The sequence below is a fragment of the Aulonocara stuartgranti genome, assembly GCF_965226115.1.
Source record: "Aulonocara stuartgranti genome assembly, chromosome: 3".
In the NCBI taxonomy this organism is placed as follows: domain Eukaryota; kingdom Metazoa; phylum Chordata; class Actinopteri; order Cichliformes; family Cichlidae; genus Aulonocara; species Aulonocara stuartgranti.
The window spans coordinates 13,315,240-13,333,520 of NC_138941.1; the positions used below are offsets into that span (position 1 = coordinate 13,315,240).

An 18,281-nucleotide genomic window follows, 5' to 3' on the forward strand; every position below is an offset into this window, starting at 1 on the left:
AGTAGATGGTGATGGTGTACTGCATCTGGTGCAGCCTCCTGTTGAGCCAGACCAACATGCAGTTGTGAGTATTACTCCACAGATTATATGAGTTTACAGTAGAACAGCAATGTTGTTTATTTCTTTACTACAGGAAAATAATGAAGAAACATTGACAGCTGTTACAGAGGAGGAAGCAACAGAGCCACTTTATGAGGTTTACATCTTTTAATACTTTGTGTACAGGAAACACAGGTGACCAATAAAGCCAGTTGAACAAAAAATCTGTTTATTCTTCTTTCAACATGTTGAGGTGATGGGTCAAAAGAAATGATTGTGACATATGGTGTCTCTGACTGCTCTTCCATCTTGTATGTCCGTGGGAGGGTCAGGATGTTCATGGTTTGGATCACTGCTGATGTTTGGTTCAGAAGGACAGTGTTCTCCTCTAATTGTGGCAATGTTGTGAAGAATCACACATGCCACAATAATGTCACATGCCCTTTCTGGGGTGACCCTGAGTCTTTGCAGGCACTGGAACCGGGCCTTAAGCATTCCGATAGTCATTTCAACTCTGGCTCTTGTCCTGCAATTAGCCAGATTATATCGCTGCTGTGGGCCCGGTTCAGGGTCAGAGTAAGGGGTAAGCAAATACGGTAAACATGGATACCCCCTATCACCAAGCAAGTAGCCAGTGAACTCTCCTAAGACAGAAGGATACACTTCAGTTCAAATGTCCCTGAAGCAATTGGTCTTTATATATTTTAAAGTATTTTCAACTCACCATGTCCAAATTTTGTGCTCAGTGTACATTCACGGAATATTTGTGAGTCATGGACAGAGCCTGGCCACTTGGCTTCCACATTTGTGATAATGTTGGCAGCATCACATATGATCTTCACAGTGCAGAGAACACAAATTAGCATCCATTACTATGATGAAATAATTTGTTAGTTTGAAATGCTACAGGGAACTATGTACCTGTACATTAATGCTGTGGAAAGACTTCCTGTTCACATAGTCTCCTTCATTTACTGAAGGAGCAATGATTGGAATGTGAGTACCATCTATACAGCCAATCACGCCTGGGAACCCTGAAAATAAATGTAAAATTTAAGTAGTAGTTCAAGTATCACCACATCATAAATTAAGTTTTGGTCATCCTGATACCTGCAATTTTGTGGCATCCCTCTTTGATGAATCTTGTGGGTCTATGACCGGGGAACACCACAAACGAGTACAGGAGACGTTTCAGTGCAACTGTAACATTCCTGACTGCCCGACAGACGGTAGCCTTGGAAACGTGCTCAGCGTCACCAATATTATACAGAAAGCTCCCGTTTGCAAAAAACCGAAGTGCAATACAAATAATATGTACAGAACTGAGAGCATGTCCGCGATGTGTCACATGCGTAATATATGGCCTGAGGATGTTATCCAAATAAATTATAGATTGTGCTGAGAAACGGTAACGTTCGCACAGACAATCATCAGGAAATGATAAAATGTCCAAACGCGCTCTGATCACTCTCTCCCGGCGGAGAGCTCTGCGGAGAATTTGGGCTTCACGATCTACTGGCTCTTCAAGGAAGGGACACGCCATGTCTGACACTTCCTACTGTCAGGTTTCCGACAAAGGGGCGGAGACAGTCAGGGTTAGTTGTAGTAAACCTGCTAGGGGGCAGGTTAGCTTCACGGCGTGTGTCGTCATAGTGACTCACTCAGGCTTCAGCTGAACTCGCTTTGTGAAACCGAAAACCCAGAGTTTTCGTTAACTCAGGGTATACTTACTCAGTTTTTCCACTAAACCGGCTTCCTGAAACAGGGCCCTGCTCGAAATTCCGTCTCCACCATTGCTCGACGCTGCGTGTACAGAGCAGGTAGTGCAACAATAGAAAAATAGTTGCGGGACGGCACTGTGTAGCGTTTGTCTAGGGTGTTGATCGTTTTCCTAAATCCCTCGTTTTGCACAGTGTTGATGGAGCCATATCTTTGGTCAGGTGATAAGTGATAGCCTCCGTAATGTCTTTGTGCCTGCGGGAGTTCGACGTGTATAGGGAAGCGCTGTATAAGGTTCCCGTTATTGATGTTTGGGTGGTTGACCGGGACGGATTTTCTCCTGTCACTTTCTCGTCATCCCTGACGTGCTCTCCGTTGTTGTTTCCCTGCTAATTTTAGCATCACACGGCACAGCTTCTGTATCACGTGGTATAAGGCTCCGCCCTTGGCATTTGTTGAGCAGGAAGAGTGGGCGCTTGTTTTCATGCAGAGTACGTCCCGGATCAAAATGCGGTACATTTGATCCCTGTTGTCTTTGCTTGATGATTGGTTTGAGTCTTGACAATCCACATTGCTGGCGTTGCATCTTTCAATGCCAGCAATGGCAGGTATCAGTGCTCAAACCTTTTGTGTTTGTTTCCAACAAGTTGCCCACCTCGGGAAACAAAAATGTGTTCTTTTACTTGTCAGATGAACATATGAGACACTTTGACTCTTCAGTGCAGTGTGGAGCCTAACAAAGATCTGTTTTGTGTCCCAGCTGATCAGCAGGAGGAGGAGAGTCTGACGGAGCAGCAGAGGAACATTTTCAGCTACTTGGACTCAGCTCAGCCACTACAGAGGAAACAATGAGCTCAACACAGAAGGTGACAGACAGAGCAGGACCATATGACCAAAGATATTTATCACCATATACATTTGAACATTTGCCATAACGATGTAGCTGACGATAGAATTGACACCAGACAAAATACTTTACAGCTGCACAACTTTATTAAAAAGCCATCAATGTATTTTCACTGAAACAAGCAGCTGTTGTTTATGTGCATTAAAGTTATATAAAAATGTAACAGTGCAAATGCAAATTCCTCGCTGACAGTTTAACCAAAAGGCGTTTCCAGTGGAAACTGGCCGACACATCTTGAGCATAACCATGTATAATATCCACTAAACTTCAGAAGAGGTTATACAGTCGTGGCCAAAAGGTTTGAGAATTGCATAAATATTGGAACCTGGAGAAGTTGCTGCTTAAGTTTTTATAATAGCATTTTGCCTGCACTCCAGAATGTTATGAGGAGTGATCAGATGAACTGCATCGTCCTTCTTTGCCATGAAAACGAACTTAATCCCCAAAAAGCCTTACCACTGCATTTCATTGCTGTCATCAAAGGACCTGCTGAGACCATTTCAGTGATCGTCTTCTTAACTCAGGTGAGAATGTTGGCGAGCACGAGGCTGGAGATCATCATGGCTGTATCCCGATTCAGGTTCTGCAGCTTTAAAGTCCTCAAGGGCCGCGTACTCAAAGACCGCTAAGGCCGAAGTGCGAGGCTCGTAGGCTCGTGAAATGGGACGTCTAGCCTCCGTCGCGCGGCCCAGGTTGCCTAGCAACCATGATACTAAACAGCTGGAAACGTTTCATACAGCTTTGTTTGACAGAAATGAAGGAGAACATATTTAGTTCATTTGTTTCTACATGAGCTCTGTGTGATTTGATGAGTATCTGAGGCTGAGACCACAGGACTGTGAAACATGATTGTTGGGCTTCATTTCTGTGCTGAACAGTCGTTTAAGATTAGCTGTAAATAACAATTAGCTGATGTTGTTCATGAGACTAAAGTCATCTCACTGTGGTAATGTAAATATAATATGGCCAATATTATAGTTATTATATTAATCACTTCACTCACAGACAAGTATCTGTGACAGTGTGTATATAGATGTATCATATATAAGAGACAAATATTGACAAATATTGACTTTAGGTTTCTGAACATTAAACTTGTTGCTGCCTTTCATAGTGTGTAACTTGAAGGCCCTGAGTACTTTCTCCCACACTGGAAACACTGGGATGATCACATTATTTGAACATTACCTAATAAGACTGATTCAGCACAGACAGTTATGTTAAACTTTCCTAGCAGTCCTTCACAAACAGGGAACAGTCTGTCTATTCTCTCCATCTGTCAGCTCCTGCTGGCTCTTCCTCCTCCTCTTCCTCACACACTGCTGAGTTTGTCCTGGTGGATCATCAGGGCTGCAAAGCCTCACAGATGATGTGCAGCAGTGGGTCCCTCAGTCTGTCCTCACTCTGGACACTTGCAGTCGTCACACATGGAAATCAAATGTGTGATAAGCTGCAGGATTCAAACACAAGTGTAACTTATAAACACATGTTCATACTTTTATTCCACAATCAGAGAGAAAGAAACAGAGAGAGAGTGCAGGACAGACAGACAGGTGACAGTCTCAGGTGTACACACTGCTACACAACAGCACCAGAGAAGCAGGATTTAGTGTTTGTGTTATTACGAGTGTAAACAAGAAGAGTTCCAGATGGTGCAGTGGACACATGTGTGACTGCTGTGATTAAAGCATCTTTCTTTCAGCTTAACGAGTGAACCGTCAGCTCGTTCAAACACACGTTAAAGTGCGTTTGGCTCAACACCACCGAACAGAGGCAGCAATATAACACAGCTAACATTAACAGTGCAGTGGATCCTGCTTGTGCCGTGATGTTCAGGACTGCAAACCGAGCAGCATCACTGATTTTCAGCTTGTTGTGTTTGTGGATATATGACTGACTTTAATTATCCACAAAATCATCACATTCTCTGTCAGATTAAGGTCGACTATTGAACGGCGTATATTTTAAAGGCTTTAAAACCAAGTTAACCCTGAAAGTACAAACATCACTAATGTCACATAACTCTGCCGACAAGGCATAGCTATGGCTATGAAATGCTCTTTGTGTATCACTTCTTCATTATGAAAGATGTCATTAATGCGTTAGTAATGTCTCATCTGGAGTATTGTTCAATCATTTGGTCAGCAGCTAATAAGACAGATCTTAACAGACTTCAGTTAGTCCAGAATAAGGCGTCCAGATTAGTGTGAAGATGTTCATACTATACTAATATTGATAAAATGCATAATAACCTTTCTTGGCTTCCTGTACAGGCTAAAATATTCTATGGCTTACTTGTAGTTCTAAAGAAAGCAATTCTGTTAAACACACCACATTTATTCTGCTCAGCTGCAGTATCCAGATGAAATACATCATCATATTACACAGTTTTCAACAAACTGCAATTTAGTAAATGCTCGAGTTAAAAGTAACGTTTTGTAAAACTGTTACATTTAGAGCAACTTTTAAGTGGAATAAGTTGCCTTAAAAAATTAGAGAATTATTCAAAACTTCAATGAACACTTAAAAGCCGATTTACAGAGCTTTTAGTTGTTGTAAATATTGTAAGACATGATTTGTTTTTGAAATTTGTGTAATGTGCCTCAATGTTATTGATATTCATCATCAACATCATCAACTTTATTTATAAAGCACTTTAAAACAACCACAGCTGACACAAAGTGCTGTACATTGGAACTGTAACATAAAATTACATGAGATATAAATAAAACACAAATAAAAGAAGAGTGAAATCATTAATTAAACAACTACTTCAATTAAAAGAGAAACTAAGTCTCACTGAGGTTAAAAGCCAAGGAATAAAAGTGGGTTTTAAGACGTGATTTAAAAGTGGACAGTGAAGGGGCCTCTCTAACGTGCATGGGCAAATGATTCCATAACTTTGGAGCCACAATAGAGAAGGCCCCGCCCCCTCTGAGCTTCCTCCTGGATCTCGGTACCTCCAGGATCAGCTGGTCAGCTGACCTGAGAGACCGACAGGGTGTGTGGAGATGAAGAAGCTCAGTGAGGTAAGGCGGGGCAAGACTGTGAAGGCATTTAAAAACAAACATAAGAATTTTAAAATGAACTCTAAAAGACACAGGCAGCCAGTGCAGAGAGGCCAGCACGGGGGTTATATGCTCCCTTTTTTTGAGTTCCTGTTAGGAGTCGTGCAGCCGCATTTTGAACCAGCTGCAGACGTGAGAGCAATGACTGACTGACCCCCACATAAAGTGAGTTACAGTCGTCCAGGCGGGAAGAAATAAAAGCATGGATCACTGTTTCAAGGTGCTGCCTCGAAAGAAAAGATTTTACTCTTGCCAGTCGCCTTAAATGATAAAAACCGGACTTCACCACTGCTCTGATTTTGTTGTCCAATTTAAAATCACTGTCCAACTTAAAACCAAGGTCAGTAACAACAGATTTAAAATAGACTTCCAGGGATCCTAAAACAACAGGGGAGGACTCACAGGGACCACTGGGTCCAAACACCAACAGCTCTGTTTTGTTTTCATTAAAATTTAAAAAGTTTAGAACCAACCAAGCTTTAATGTCATCTAGACAAGTCAAGAGAGGTTTTATGGAGATGCCATCCTTGTGTTTTAGTGGCAAATAAATTTGGCAGTCATCGGCATAACAATGAAATGAGATCCCATGCCTTCTAAGGATAGAACCCAGAGGCAATAGATACAGTGAAAAGAGCAGTGGCCCTAAAATTGAGCCCTGTGGGACGCCGCATGACAGAGGAGCAGAAGACGATTCGTAACCGAGAAGGCTGACAGAGAAATATTATTATTATTATTGATTGCTTATATTTGAACAGTTATGAAACCTCACTGTGGATGTAAGAGTGAAATTATGTGGATATCTTGAATCCACTTCATTGTGTAATATTTTATGTGAGTATTTGACGGAAGACGAGCAACATCTGTTGTGGAAGCTAACGGGGTTCCTTTAGAATAAACAAACATAGGATTTATTATCACTGAATAATTCTGTATAAATCTATACAAATTATAGAAATATGTAATAGGAAACAACAAAATAATCTTAATTATAAAATAGTGTGTGTGTGTGTGTGTGTGTGCGTGTGTGTGTGTGTGTGTGTGTACACAATCAGGAGGGATGGGCATGATTTTAGTGTTTGAACAGTCATGAATTATCTTTAACAGCAGGTTGGATGTAATGTGTTAGAACTACCAGCAGGTGGGGATAAGAGACCTTTAAGGTGTTTGGTGCCACGCTCCACCTTCAGGTTTAAAACTAGTGTTAATGGAGTTTGAAGGTTGAGTTTGTTCCACGACTGCATTTCACTCACTGCCTCTGTTTGTATCTCTGTCACTGCAGGACCAACATGGAGCCAGAAGTCAGCGCTCTCAGGAGGCCGACAAACCTCACAGAAGAAAGGGAGAGAAAAAACACACCTGTGACGAGTGTGGGAAGGGTTTTACTGTGAGGGCTAAACTAAAACGGCATCAGGTCATCCACACTGGAGAGAGACCGTTCAGCTGTGACTTGTGTGGAAAGTCTTTTTCCTTGAAAGATTCCCTAAAACAACACCAACTCATCCACAGTGGAGTTAAAGCGTACAGCTGTGATCAGTGTGGCAGAGCTTTTACTCACAGTAGCCACTTACAGAGTCATCTAGTTACCCACTCTGGAATTAAGCCATACAGCTGTGACGAGTGTGGGAAGGGTTTTACTCTGAAGGCTAAACTAAAACAGCATCAGGTCATCCACACTGGAGAGAGACCGTTCAGCTGTGACTTGTGTGGAAAGTCTTTTTCCTTGAAGGGTTACCTAAAACAACACCAGCTCATCCACAGTGGAGTTAAAGCGTACAGCTGTGATCAGTGTGGCAGAGCTTTTACTCACAGTAGCAGCTTACAGAGTCATCTAGTTACCCACTCTGGAATTAAGGCATACAGCTGTGACATCTGTGGAAAAACTTTCAGCCAGAGAGGGAGCCGAAATATACACCTACGCATTCACACCAGACATGATGTGTACTGCTGTGAACAGTGTGGCAAACAGTTTACAACAGACGCACACTTACAACAACACATATTTACCCACACTGAGGAGAGACCTTATCAATGTGACCTGTGTGAGAAGACTTTTAAATCTCCACATCACCTGAGACAACACCAACAGATCCACACCAGAAAGAGACTCTACAAGTGCAGCTATTGTGAGGTATGTATTTATATTGTTATCTTGTCATTTTAGCCTGACTGTTTGGAACAACTCTGCTCATTAAACTGTGTTAGCAATTCTACTGCATGGAAAAGCAGCTCTGAGTGATTATTCAGATTTTCCTTTCAGTTATGATTTTAGTATTACTGTAGTATTATGGTGGTAGTATTGTAGTTATTGCAGCCCAGTAAACAGAGTGTGTTAACTGAAACAGTCAAATGTAGTTGGACGTCTGCAGAGATGCTCTTTATTTCAGGCGACGTTCAGGATACAAATGTTGAAGGACTGACTTACACTGTCTTTGTGTCTTTGTTTAGAAGCAGAGCGACACAGATGGATCCAGTTCTCAACCCTGTCATCACTGTTGTGGTGGGAAAGACTTTCATTGTGACCTCTGTGGAAAAACTTTCCGTCGGCAAAAGACCCTAAAACTACATCAACGTAGACACACTGGAGACAAACTGAAATACTGCAAAGAATGTGAGAGAAGCTTCACCACACCAAGTGAGTTAAAAAAACATGAACTGATTCACAGTGGGGTTAAAAAGCACCTCTGTGATCAGTGTGGGTCATCCTTCACCACTGCATGGGACCTTAAAACACACAAACGAGTCCACACAGGAGAGAAACCACACAAGTGCAGACACTGTGAGAGAAGCTTCTCACAGTCAGGTAATCGTAACATTCATGAACGTGCACACATGGAAGGAAACTACAGCTGTGACCAGTGTGACAAGAGCTTCAGGAATCTCAGTTCATACTCTGCACACAAACGATCCCACGTTACTAATAAACTGTTTCACTGTTACCAATGTGCCCAAACATTCACCTCATTGTCTGCTCTGTGCAAACATCAGCGTGATCACTCAGGGCTGAAATCACTCCCATCACTGGATCACAGTGAATCTGAAGACACAGAAAGATCCTCTGGTCAGACTCAAAAAGCTTGAGATCAGGCTCCACAGAGTTCAGATAGAATCATTTAAACTTGTGTTGAACTGAACTGGTTGCTGGGATGAACTTCTACATAATACAGATCTACATGGGATCTTCTTTTCTGTTGTTTTACTGGGTCAGTTTTGTCCTTTTTTCTCTGTCCTGGTTTTGCTCGTCTGTAAATGATTGAAACTCAGTCAAATAGTTCATTGTTCTCCAGCAAAACGTTTTGGAAACTCATGTTTAACCTTTAAAACTCTGACATGTTTTAGCACACAAGGCTTCATCGGGGAGTTCACTCATGATTGGACCATGAGAACAAAGGTTTTTAGTTCTTTCAAAGAGAGTCTTGGAGATGTTTGATGTTTCTGTTTTTCTGAAACCACCTGAAAGAAAAACTATTTTTCTTGCTTTATGTAGTGTGGAAGTTTTTAATGTTTCTTCATCTGTGATGTTCTTGAATGTGTTCACGTGAAGATGGTACAAATAAACTGTCCTTTCAGCTTTAGCTCCTAATTTATTCATTATTTATGGATGTAGCACAGCAGCCGTCTCTTGATTAACACATGGAGGGCTCGGGATCTGATGGTGTCGTCTCCCTAATTTGCCCACTCAGTAAATCTCACTCATGGCCAAGAAATTGAAATAAACCTTGTTTCCCTGCTGGATACTGATCCACTGTAACTCTGCTCCTCCTTCCTGTTTAGGATTTCTGTGGCTGAAGTAAAATTCCCTCCATCCATCACTTATCCCAGCTAACCCAAAGTGACGTTCCCCCCCAGGGGAACGTAACAAGTGGGGGCTCGTCCGGGATCTTTGAAAAGGGAGTTCTGTGTTGGATTTGGTTTTCTTTTTGATTATCTCGCTTTGGCACCTTTTAGAGATTAATAACTTCCCAGTTAAGGTAGGTGAGTGCCCAGCTGAGCTTTTTAAGTTCCTCCTTCGGGCAGTCTTTTGTTTTTTTGCCTTTGTTGTTTTTGGAGTAATCCTGGGTGGGGATTAATTCTCTGTCGGGGGTAAGCAATTCAGGGCTCCGGTCGCTGAAGTTCTGCCTTTAAAGTTGCCTCGAGCCCAGCACGCTCCGGAAGATAGACAGGGCAAGGTTTTGGAACTGGGTAAGTTGTTTTGTTAACGTGTGTGTGGCGTGAGGTACGTTGGTCAGCTAAAGTAAGTTGTGTGTGGTCTGTTAACTGTCTTAATTAGGTTGTGTTTTGCTAACTCTTCACCATCCCCAAAATGGTTGACACAGCTGCTAGTGTACAGGTGTCTAGAGGCTCGTTTGTGAGCAATAACATTCACCTGGTTCCAGACTTCTGTGAATCCAGTGTTCACAGCTTTTTCAGTGTGTTCGAACGCCTGGCAACTGCACTGCAGTAGCCTCAAGATGTGTGGGGGGTGATGTTGCTGTGTCGGTTGACAGGTAAGGCTCAAGAAGCGTGTTCTGGTCTGTCTAGGCAGGACGGCCTGGTTTATGGAAAGATCAAAAGTGCCATCCTCCAAGCCTATGAACTGGTACCTGAGGCCTATAGGCAGCATTTTCGAGGGTTGGAGTTGGCGCAGGGACAGTTCTATCTTGACTTCGCCAGGGAGAAGGCGAGGCTCTTTGATAGGTGGTGTGCGGCAAGCCAGGTTAATGATGTGGGGTCCATACGTGAGCTTATGCTGGTGGAGGATTTTAAAAACTCTGTCCCTAAGTCTGTGGCCCTTTATTTAAGTGAACAGAGGGTTACAACTCTACAGCAAGCTGCCACCCTGGCAGATGAGTTTAAGCTGACTCATTCAGCAAGTGCGGTAGGACAGGATATCCCTCTGCACTATAGCGCAGCCTGGACAGGTAAAAGTGGGCCAGCTAAGAAGGAAAATGCAGTTATGGTGTTAAGACCTAGGCCCAAACTGTGTTTTTTCTGTCACAAGCCTGGCCATGTGGTTGCCAATTGTGTCAAACTGGCACTCAAACAGAAAGCCCACTCAACACAAAAGGGGCCTGTTTTGAGAAAAGGCTCTCAAACTGACAAGCTTGCCAGACCTACGGAAAGGCTAAACCTGGAGCATAATTGCTTGGTAGCACCCCGTAATCAGTGTACGAGGCCAACTAACCCTGAGCTGCCGCTGGTTGATCCTTTCTCCGGTTCATGTTCAAAACCACCCTTCAGATCTGCACCCCTTGCTAACAAGTATGTCTGTGTTTCAGCGAAGCCTGCTAGCTGCCTGCTGGGTTCTCCACACGTGATAGTTCGAAGCCCTGGCTATCCCATGGGACACTGTTTCAAGGGTTTGGGGCCACTCTCTGGGAATGTTGTGAACCCACTGAGATGGGATTGGCAGCTCCCGCAGGCAATGCCTAACCGGTGCTATGGGGTTTGGTAGGTGGAAAGCCTGCAATTTCTTCATGAAACGGCTATGGACTCACTTTGTGTTATCGTAAATTTGACAAACCATGGGTTTGCATTTATGGGAGGGGGTGTTACGGCCCTAGCAGGGCCTCTCTCTCTCCTGAGGATGCCTGTGTGGGAGTGTCCCACTACCTCCTGCCCGAGGTGCCACCTTTCCCTCCTGTACAGCTGACTCCCATCAGCAATTAAAGGTATTTAAGCCCAGAGCAGGGTGAGCTCTGGGCCAGAGTGCCATTTGTGTGGGTACAGCTAGTGAGCTGAGTGTTTTTGCGGTGTTTCCAGCTGGTGAGCTGTGTTTTGTGGTTTTCAGCTAGTGAGCTGCGTTTTCCTTTTGACATTTTGCATTACTGACCAACGCCTGAGTTTTGTTTGTGTTACTCTTATGGTGATAGCAGCTTGTCCGTCTCTTTTAGTTGAATTACTTCAATAAAACTGTTTTATTTAACTGTTTTGCCTCCTTGACTCTTTTTTCTGACCCGGTCACTTTTGTTACTTCCCCCTCCCCGCCTAGACCCCCCCCCCACAGGGGAACGTATTACGAATGGAAACATGTTTAAAAAACACAATGTGAGAGAGACGTTGAGGTCCTTAGAAGTTACCCTGGGTTTTTCTGTCACCCTGCTAGATGTTACACACCTTGTTATTGGACTGATTTCTAAACCTAAAAACATTATTTGTAGTTGTTATTCTTAGTTGTTCTGCTGCCTAAATACCACAGGGTCTGATTATGAAGTTATTGAGCTGCACATACTTTACGACCTGCTTAAGTTCGAGGTCACAGCGTCTGTAGAGCAGCTGGAACATAATGAAGTCTACAAGGTTAAAGTTTTCTCTTCAGTTATTGTTCTTTCTGCTGCTTGGTTTGATGGATCTGAGAGCTTTTGTTTTTATTATTGTTATTATAATTATCATGAATATTTTACTCTCTAGAAGCTTTAAAATAGTGTTTGTGTTTGAAAAAATTGATTTAAGAATTGAACAGAAACATCTGTCCTTCTGAAAATCGCCCAAAGGCACGGAGACAAAGTCAAAGGATGCAACCTGTAACTTTCTCTTCCTTCATGTCAGGACCATCATCCATGATTTATATAAAATGCATATAGCAACAGTAGCACTTTAGTTTGGACTTTATGATTTCTGTAACTGGAAAATATTATTTTGTTTAAAGACAGAAGTGACCGCATTGTTGCAACATCAAAGGGAAATATTAATTAATTAGCATCAAGTATATTTGTTGCTTAAGCGTTTGCACTATAACTTAAGTAGGATTATAACTTTTAAGGAAGGAAAGATTTCAGATATTTAGTTCACTGTTTCAGTTATTTTATATTATTTAAACATTTACGTTGGTCAAATATGATGCTCACAGCAGTGGGTCCTGGCCCAATGCTTTGTGTTTTTGGTTTTCTTTGACTCTTGTTTTTCTTGGTTTTTGTTCTTCTTATTTATCAGGCTCTCAGTAATCTTAGTTCTCCCTCCCTCAGTGTTCATTTCAGCCTGTGTTTAGTTTCTGTTCCCGTGTCCCACGTTTCATCGTTTCATGTCGAGTCAGCCCTGTCTCTCTGTTTCCTGTGTCTCCCCAGTCAGCCCCGCCTCCCTCGGGCACTCATGTGTGATACAGAGTAATAAACCTGACTACATTTGCTGCACTCTCTTTATTACCTGTTACTTTAAAATTCATACACTAATTATGTCTGCCCATCTCTCTAATGTGAAGGTCAAAGGTCAACATCCCAGTGACATAAGAATAATCCCAAAGGGGCAAAGGCAGCGGTTAATTTAGCACATTTACCATTAAGGGTACAGCAAGGATATACTTTTACTTATTGTGGCAGGGGTGTGGTCTCTGGCCTGCTGCAGTGGAGGCTGGTGGCGGGACGTTGGACGGCACAGGTGAGGGTGATGGAGCTCATGACTCTCCCCTTTATAGTGACGGAGGAGACTGGCGTGGGGGAAGCGTGTAGTGGAGGAAGTGGCGGGACGTCGCTATGTGACTGCAGACTAAATTGGGCTGCATTGAGTTCATGACTTTTCTTTTATCCCGCCGCCTACGCATCACTGTGAGAGTTAATATGAGATCTCTCTCTGTGGAAAAATAACTTTAAATCCCACTGACGTGTGTATAAATCTATATACGTATAACGTCCCTCTGGGCAGCAACTTAAAAAAACAACTTTTTTTGAAGTGTTGTGAACACAGCGCGCTGGGGCGAATGTCGGCGTTTGCCCAATAGAAAGGAGGAAGCCAGCCAGGCACAGGAAAGAAAGAAACACTCCAGGGCAACGCTGCTGGAACTTTGACTCATTGAGAAATGTTTCCCTGCTTGCATCAAGCCCGGCTGGTGTCCCCTGAGATCCATATCCCACCCTGATTGGTGGGTTAATTCAGCTCCGCCCACAACACTGTAAAGTGTCATACATTATCAAACTAACATTACATTTTCACATTAAGGTGGGGCCAAAAACTATCGTCCTGCGGGCCGCAATTGGCCCGCGGGCCGCGAGTTTGAGACCCCTGGTGTAGGAGGACACCTACTCTGTGTCTGGTTAAGTATAAGAGCCCTTTGTTAGGGGGACCGCTGGACTCTTAGCACCAGCTTTGGGGTCACAGGGTCACACACACACACACACACACACACACACACACACACACTATGCACAGACTGGTACTCTTTGTTCATACCTGTGTAAGACGTCATATGTTAATGAACTTGTGCATATTCATGTAAGCTCAATAAAGAGCAGTGTTACGAGGGAGCAGACGAGAGCGACTGAGGTCAAGTGAAGGAACGGCGCTGTCACAGTTCTCTCCCTCATCAATTGTCTGGTTCCAGCGGTGGGTCTGTGCTAGACGACCCATCACCAGCTTTTTCCACTGGTTACCAGTACGTGGTAGAATCCACTTCCAGATCTGGTTGTCTTTAAATCTGTGAATGGATTGGCTCCATCTTATCTCTCTTTAACAAAATAATCCAAGTGGAGCCCTCAGGTCTGCAGATAAGCAGCTTCTGACCAGAACTAGACGTAAAAACAGAGGTGAGCTTTATCGATGGCTGCAGCCAAACTCTGGAACAGTCGCCCTTCACATCAGGTCGTCACCAACACTGGACATTTTTAAAAGCCGGTTGGAAACACATTTGTACTCTGTAGCTTTCAATCCTGACCAGTCTTTATAGTCATTACTGTGTATGTTTCCTATTTTCTCTCTACTCTGTGCAGCACTTTGGCTCAAGCTGTTTTTAAATGTGCTGATAAATAAATGTAGATTTCTTTGAATAAAACAGTGGAGCCGAGCTTTGAGCTCAGTGTGTAACAGTGTGTGTGTGAGAGCCATGTAATGTCCATGTGTGCATGCTGACTGTGCTGCTCTGACCCCCCTCCTCCTTTCAGGGTGGAGCCTGCTGGAGTCCGATGGTTGAGACCAGGTCTGAGGAAGTGTAAGTGTGTTTTTAATGGGATTCATGAAAACAAAGCAGCACACATTCAACCATCTTCATCATGTCAGGAGTCATCATCAAAGTGTCAATCAATGAACAGATGATGGATCAATAACTGCAGCTGGATTGTGTTTGTTCTCTCCATCAGATTCCTGTCAACTCACAATCGACACAAACACAGTGAACACAAAGCTCCAACTGTCTGACAACAACAGGAAGGTGACACGTGTGGAGGAGGTTCAGTCATATCCTGATCATCCAGACAGATTTGATGTTCCTCAGCTGCTGTGTAGAAATGGTCTGACTGGTCGCTGTTACTGGGAGGTCGAGTGGAGAGGAAACGTTTGTATATCAGTGAGTTACAGAAGCATCAGAAGGAAAGGACGCAGAGATGACTGTGTGTTTGGATACAATGATCAGTCCTGGAGTCTGAGCTGCTCTGATGATGGTCCTTATTCTGTCAGGCACAATAACAGTCGAACATCCATCTCCTCCTCCTCCTCCTCCTCTGTCTCTAACAGAGCAGCAGTGTATGTGGACTGTCCTGCTGGCACTCTGTCCTTCTACAGAGTCTCCTCTGACACGCTGATCCACCTCCACACCTTCAACACCACATTCACTCAAACTCTTTATCCTGGGTTTTGGGTCTGGTCTCCTGGTGCCTCAGTGTCCCTGTGCTGAGTGGAGTGTAAAGAGTGTCTCCTGTTACAGAAACACTCTGACTGTTGAACAGATAGTTCAGTCTGTACATGTCTGTCTCTTTCACTCACAAACACGTTTTCAGATTCATGGATTCAATCAGTTGATGTTTGAAACTCTTCTAAATGATTCCTTGTAAACTTCTTCCTCTTCAGTCACAAACAAACAGGAAGTGATGTCACATGTGTTCCTGTCCACACAGCAGAATGAGTCTATTGCTGACAGTGATGTACAAACAGAGTGAGCATTTCTGAGGCCCAAAATAAACTGAGTAGTTCACTGAATGAACAATGGACTGTGAGCTCAGTTCCTTCATCATTAGTATGGATTATATATGTATATGTATTATATTAGTATCATATATATCAGGTGCTGCTGCTTTCAGTCATTGTGCAAATGTGCTGTTTGTAAGGTTGTAAAGCTGCAGTCAGCTGAGACTGAAGAAGTCACCTGATCAGTGAGCAAATGTTTCTGAAAACGTCCAGATGAACAGAATCAACCTTTTGGGATCAGCCAGCAATGCAGCATCATTGTTGTTCAGCTTCAGAGGTTTGCAGGAATGAACTGATGACCAGAAACAGCTGCAAAGTCCAAGAAAATACCAGCTGGAGTTCAGCTGCATTTGAAGAAGTCAAAGAAAAGTAAGGATGGCAAAGGGCGACGTTTTCTTCCAAAGAGCTGCAAACATGGTCGACGCCTCATTAGAAGAATCATCTGGACATTTGTGAGGAACTCTAACCAAGAAAGCAACGTCACACAGATCCAACAGACAGTTTCCATGACTGCAAGTGTTGAGTGGAAAAATGCTACATTGCATTATTGCATCCTCTCACCACAGGAGGCGCTGTTGGCACCACTGATTGCTGATCAGCTGTTCTCTGATGATCTGATTGATACTGTGAATAACGGGACTCACTGAACTCTGTGACACAGTGAAGATTACAGAGTTTAACTTCAACATCTGACTGACGTCACACAGACAGAAGGATGAACCAGTGAGGCACAGAACACAGTTACTGGAGATACTGGATCAGCTCCATGTGAACCTCTGATGGAGAAGCTGCTGAGCCAGAGAAACATCAGGACATGACAGCAGCTGCACTTATCTAACAACATGTAGCAGAGCTGATCTATGTTAGAGGATCTATCACAGCAGCTGAAGCCAAAGTCCAACACTGGATACCAGCTGAGCCTGTGCTGAGTGTAGTGTTACAGGAAAAGGGCAGAAACACTGGTAGCTCCCAGTGATGCTGACTGGGGCACAGAGCTGAATGATGCAGCATCAGGACACTGTTTCAGTCTGACTGACAGAGAAACCTGTAGCTGTATCTACATGTGAGGCAGAGGCCACACAAGCAGCTTTCTATGTTTCACAGTGACTGAGATCTTCAGTGGGGGTGGACATGCTCCTGTACAGACCTCTGAGGAGAACCAAGGTGCAGTCAAAGAGTCCAGTCTGTCCTCACAGATGTGAACATGTGCTTTCATCAGGTCTGCTGTCAGCTAGCAGGCTCACATCAGAATCACTGTTCCTGAAAAACACAGTCTGTGTGACATCATCAGTCAGCTGATGGTCCCAGATCTGAATGGTTTCTGTCTCTACTGAGGAAGTCAGAGAATATCACTGAGGTGTGGATCAGGTCTGAGTGAGCTGTGGAGGGACAGCTTTAAACAGTCCACAGGTCTCACGTCCTGCTCAGTCTGGTAGCAGATACCTCGTATTGTTCCAGATGTGCTGACATCAGCAGCAGCACAGCTGTGTGATACCATGAATCTCAGTTATTGATCCAACACACAGTAAATACAAAGATCAGGATTTCTGAGAGTAATCATTATGAGTCTGAACACATGATCACTGAATGTTAGTCTCCACAATAATAAGCTAACACAAGCAAACACAGCTTTCAGCTCTTATTTTGAAACTGGCTTATTTAGAGAGCTGTGATGTGAGCGTGCCTGGCTCTGAGGCACTTGGGTCAGCCTCTGTTGTTTAGAAGTGTTACAGACTGTGAATGACACAGACCTGTCAGTTTCCATGTTTGTCTGTAACACAGCTCAGGGGCTCCATGCTGAACGCATCCATCCAGTGTTATTGATCCAGGACTGATACCAGCATTGGGATCAATACTACAACACACAATCACATGTGTCCACGTGATGTGTTTGACCAGCTTTATTCATTAATGATCAATCAGCTTATTTACTGCATCTGAGTCCAGCTTCATTTAAATGATCCAACCATGAAAATGACATCAGTCCTACAGAAGCACTTCATGCTAACAGGAAGTCATTTATTAAGGTGGAATAACACAGAGACACAACCACTCACAGCTAACCTGACCCCACTAACTGCATGTGTTTGGACTGTGGGAGGAAGCCGGAGTACTGGAGAGGACGCACACAAACACGGGAGAACATGAAGCTCTGAAACAAAGATGGTGGATTTGACCTCAGGACCAGGCGGGGTTACGGGGGCCATGACCCCCCAATAATAGATCCAGCTACACTGAAACTGTCAATTTCATTTACTTTTCCTGTTTTAAAGCTATCAGGCTGCTTTGTGGCTCACTCAATACTAAACTAAGATACTTTCAGTGTGAATCATTTGCAGGAACACAGGCAGGATTTAAGGTGCAGAACTTTACAGTCTCTGTCTCAAAGTTGGTCTGAACATGCTAACAGCTCTTTGTTTTTTTCAGTTTTCACTGGTTTGATGTAATGAAAGAAATTTTAAAGAAGCAGACGATTGTTGTTATTTTAGTTCTATAGTTTCATAAATCGTGGTGTGGATCTAAGTCAACATTCAGAATAAATAAGATAATACAGCACTTTGATGGTTGCCTTTGTATTTTCCCAGCAGTGCTCAGGTTGGTTCTCGGCTACATTTACATACAGATGTTAATGTGTTCAGCAGCTGGACTCATCTGAGGAAGGAACATTGGAAAGGTGCTCAGTG

At 43.4% G+C, this 18,281-nt stretch overlaps 1 protein-coding gene across 2 annotated transcripts in view; it reads right to left on the reverse strand.

Annotated features, from left to right (window-relative positions):
- Positions 1 to 188: 188 nt before the first annotated feature.
- The window catches only part of LOC309702335 (putative nuclease HARBI1), a 106,414-nt gene continuing 88,321 nt past the window's right edge, over positions 189 to 18,281 (reverse strand). Inside the window, exons 2-5 of one of the 2 annotated variants that reach the window (XM_082527016.1) lie at positions 1,150 to 1,808; positions 961 to 1,073; positions 764 to 875; positions 189 to 683 (exon numbers count right to left, since the gene is read on the reverse strand). In XM_082527016.1, the coding sequence (XP_082383142.1) occupies positions 301 to 683; positions 764 to 875; positions 961 to 1,073; positions 1,150 to 1,582 (1,041 nt within the window). In that variant the 5' untranslated portion in view covers positions 1,583 to 1,808 and the 3' untranslated portion in view covers positions 189 to 300. Of the gene's footprint in view, positions 684 to 763; positions 876 to 960; positions 1,074 to 1,149; positions 2,160 to 18,281 lie in introns of those variants that run through there. The other variant, XM_082527017.1, reaches the window with a different exon arrangement.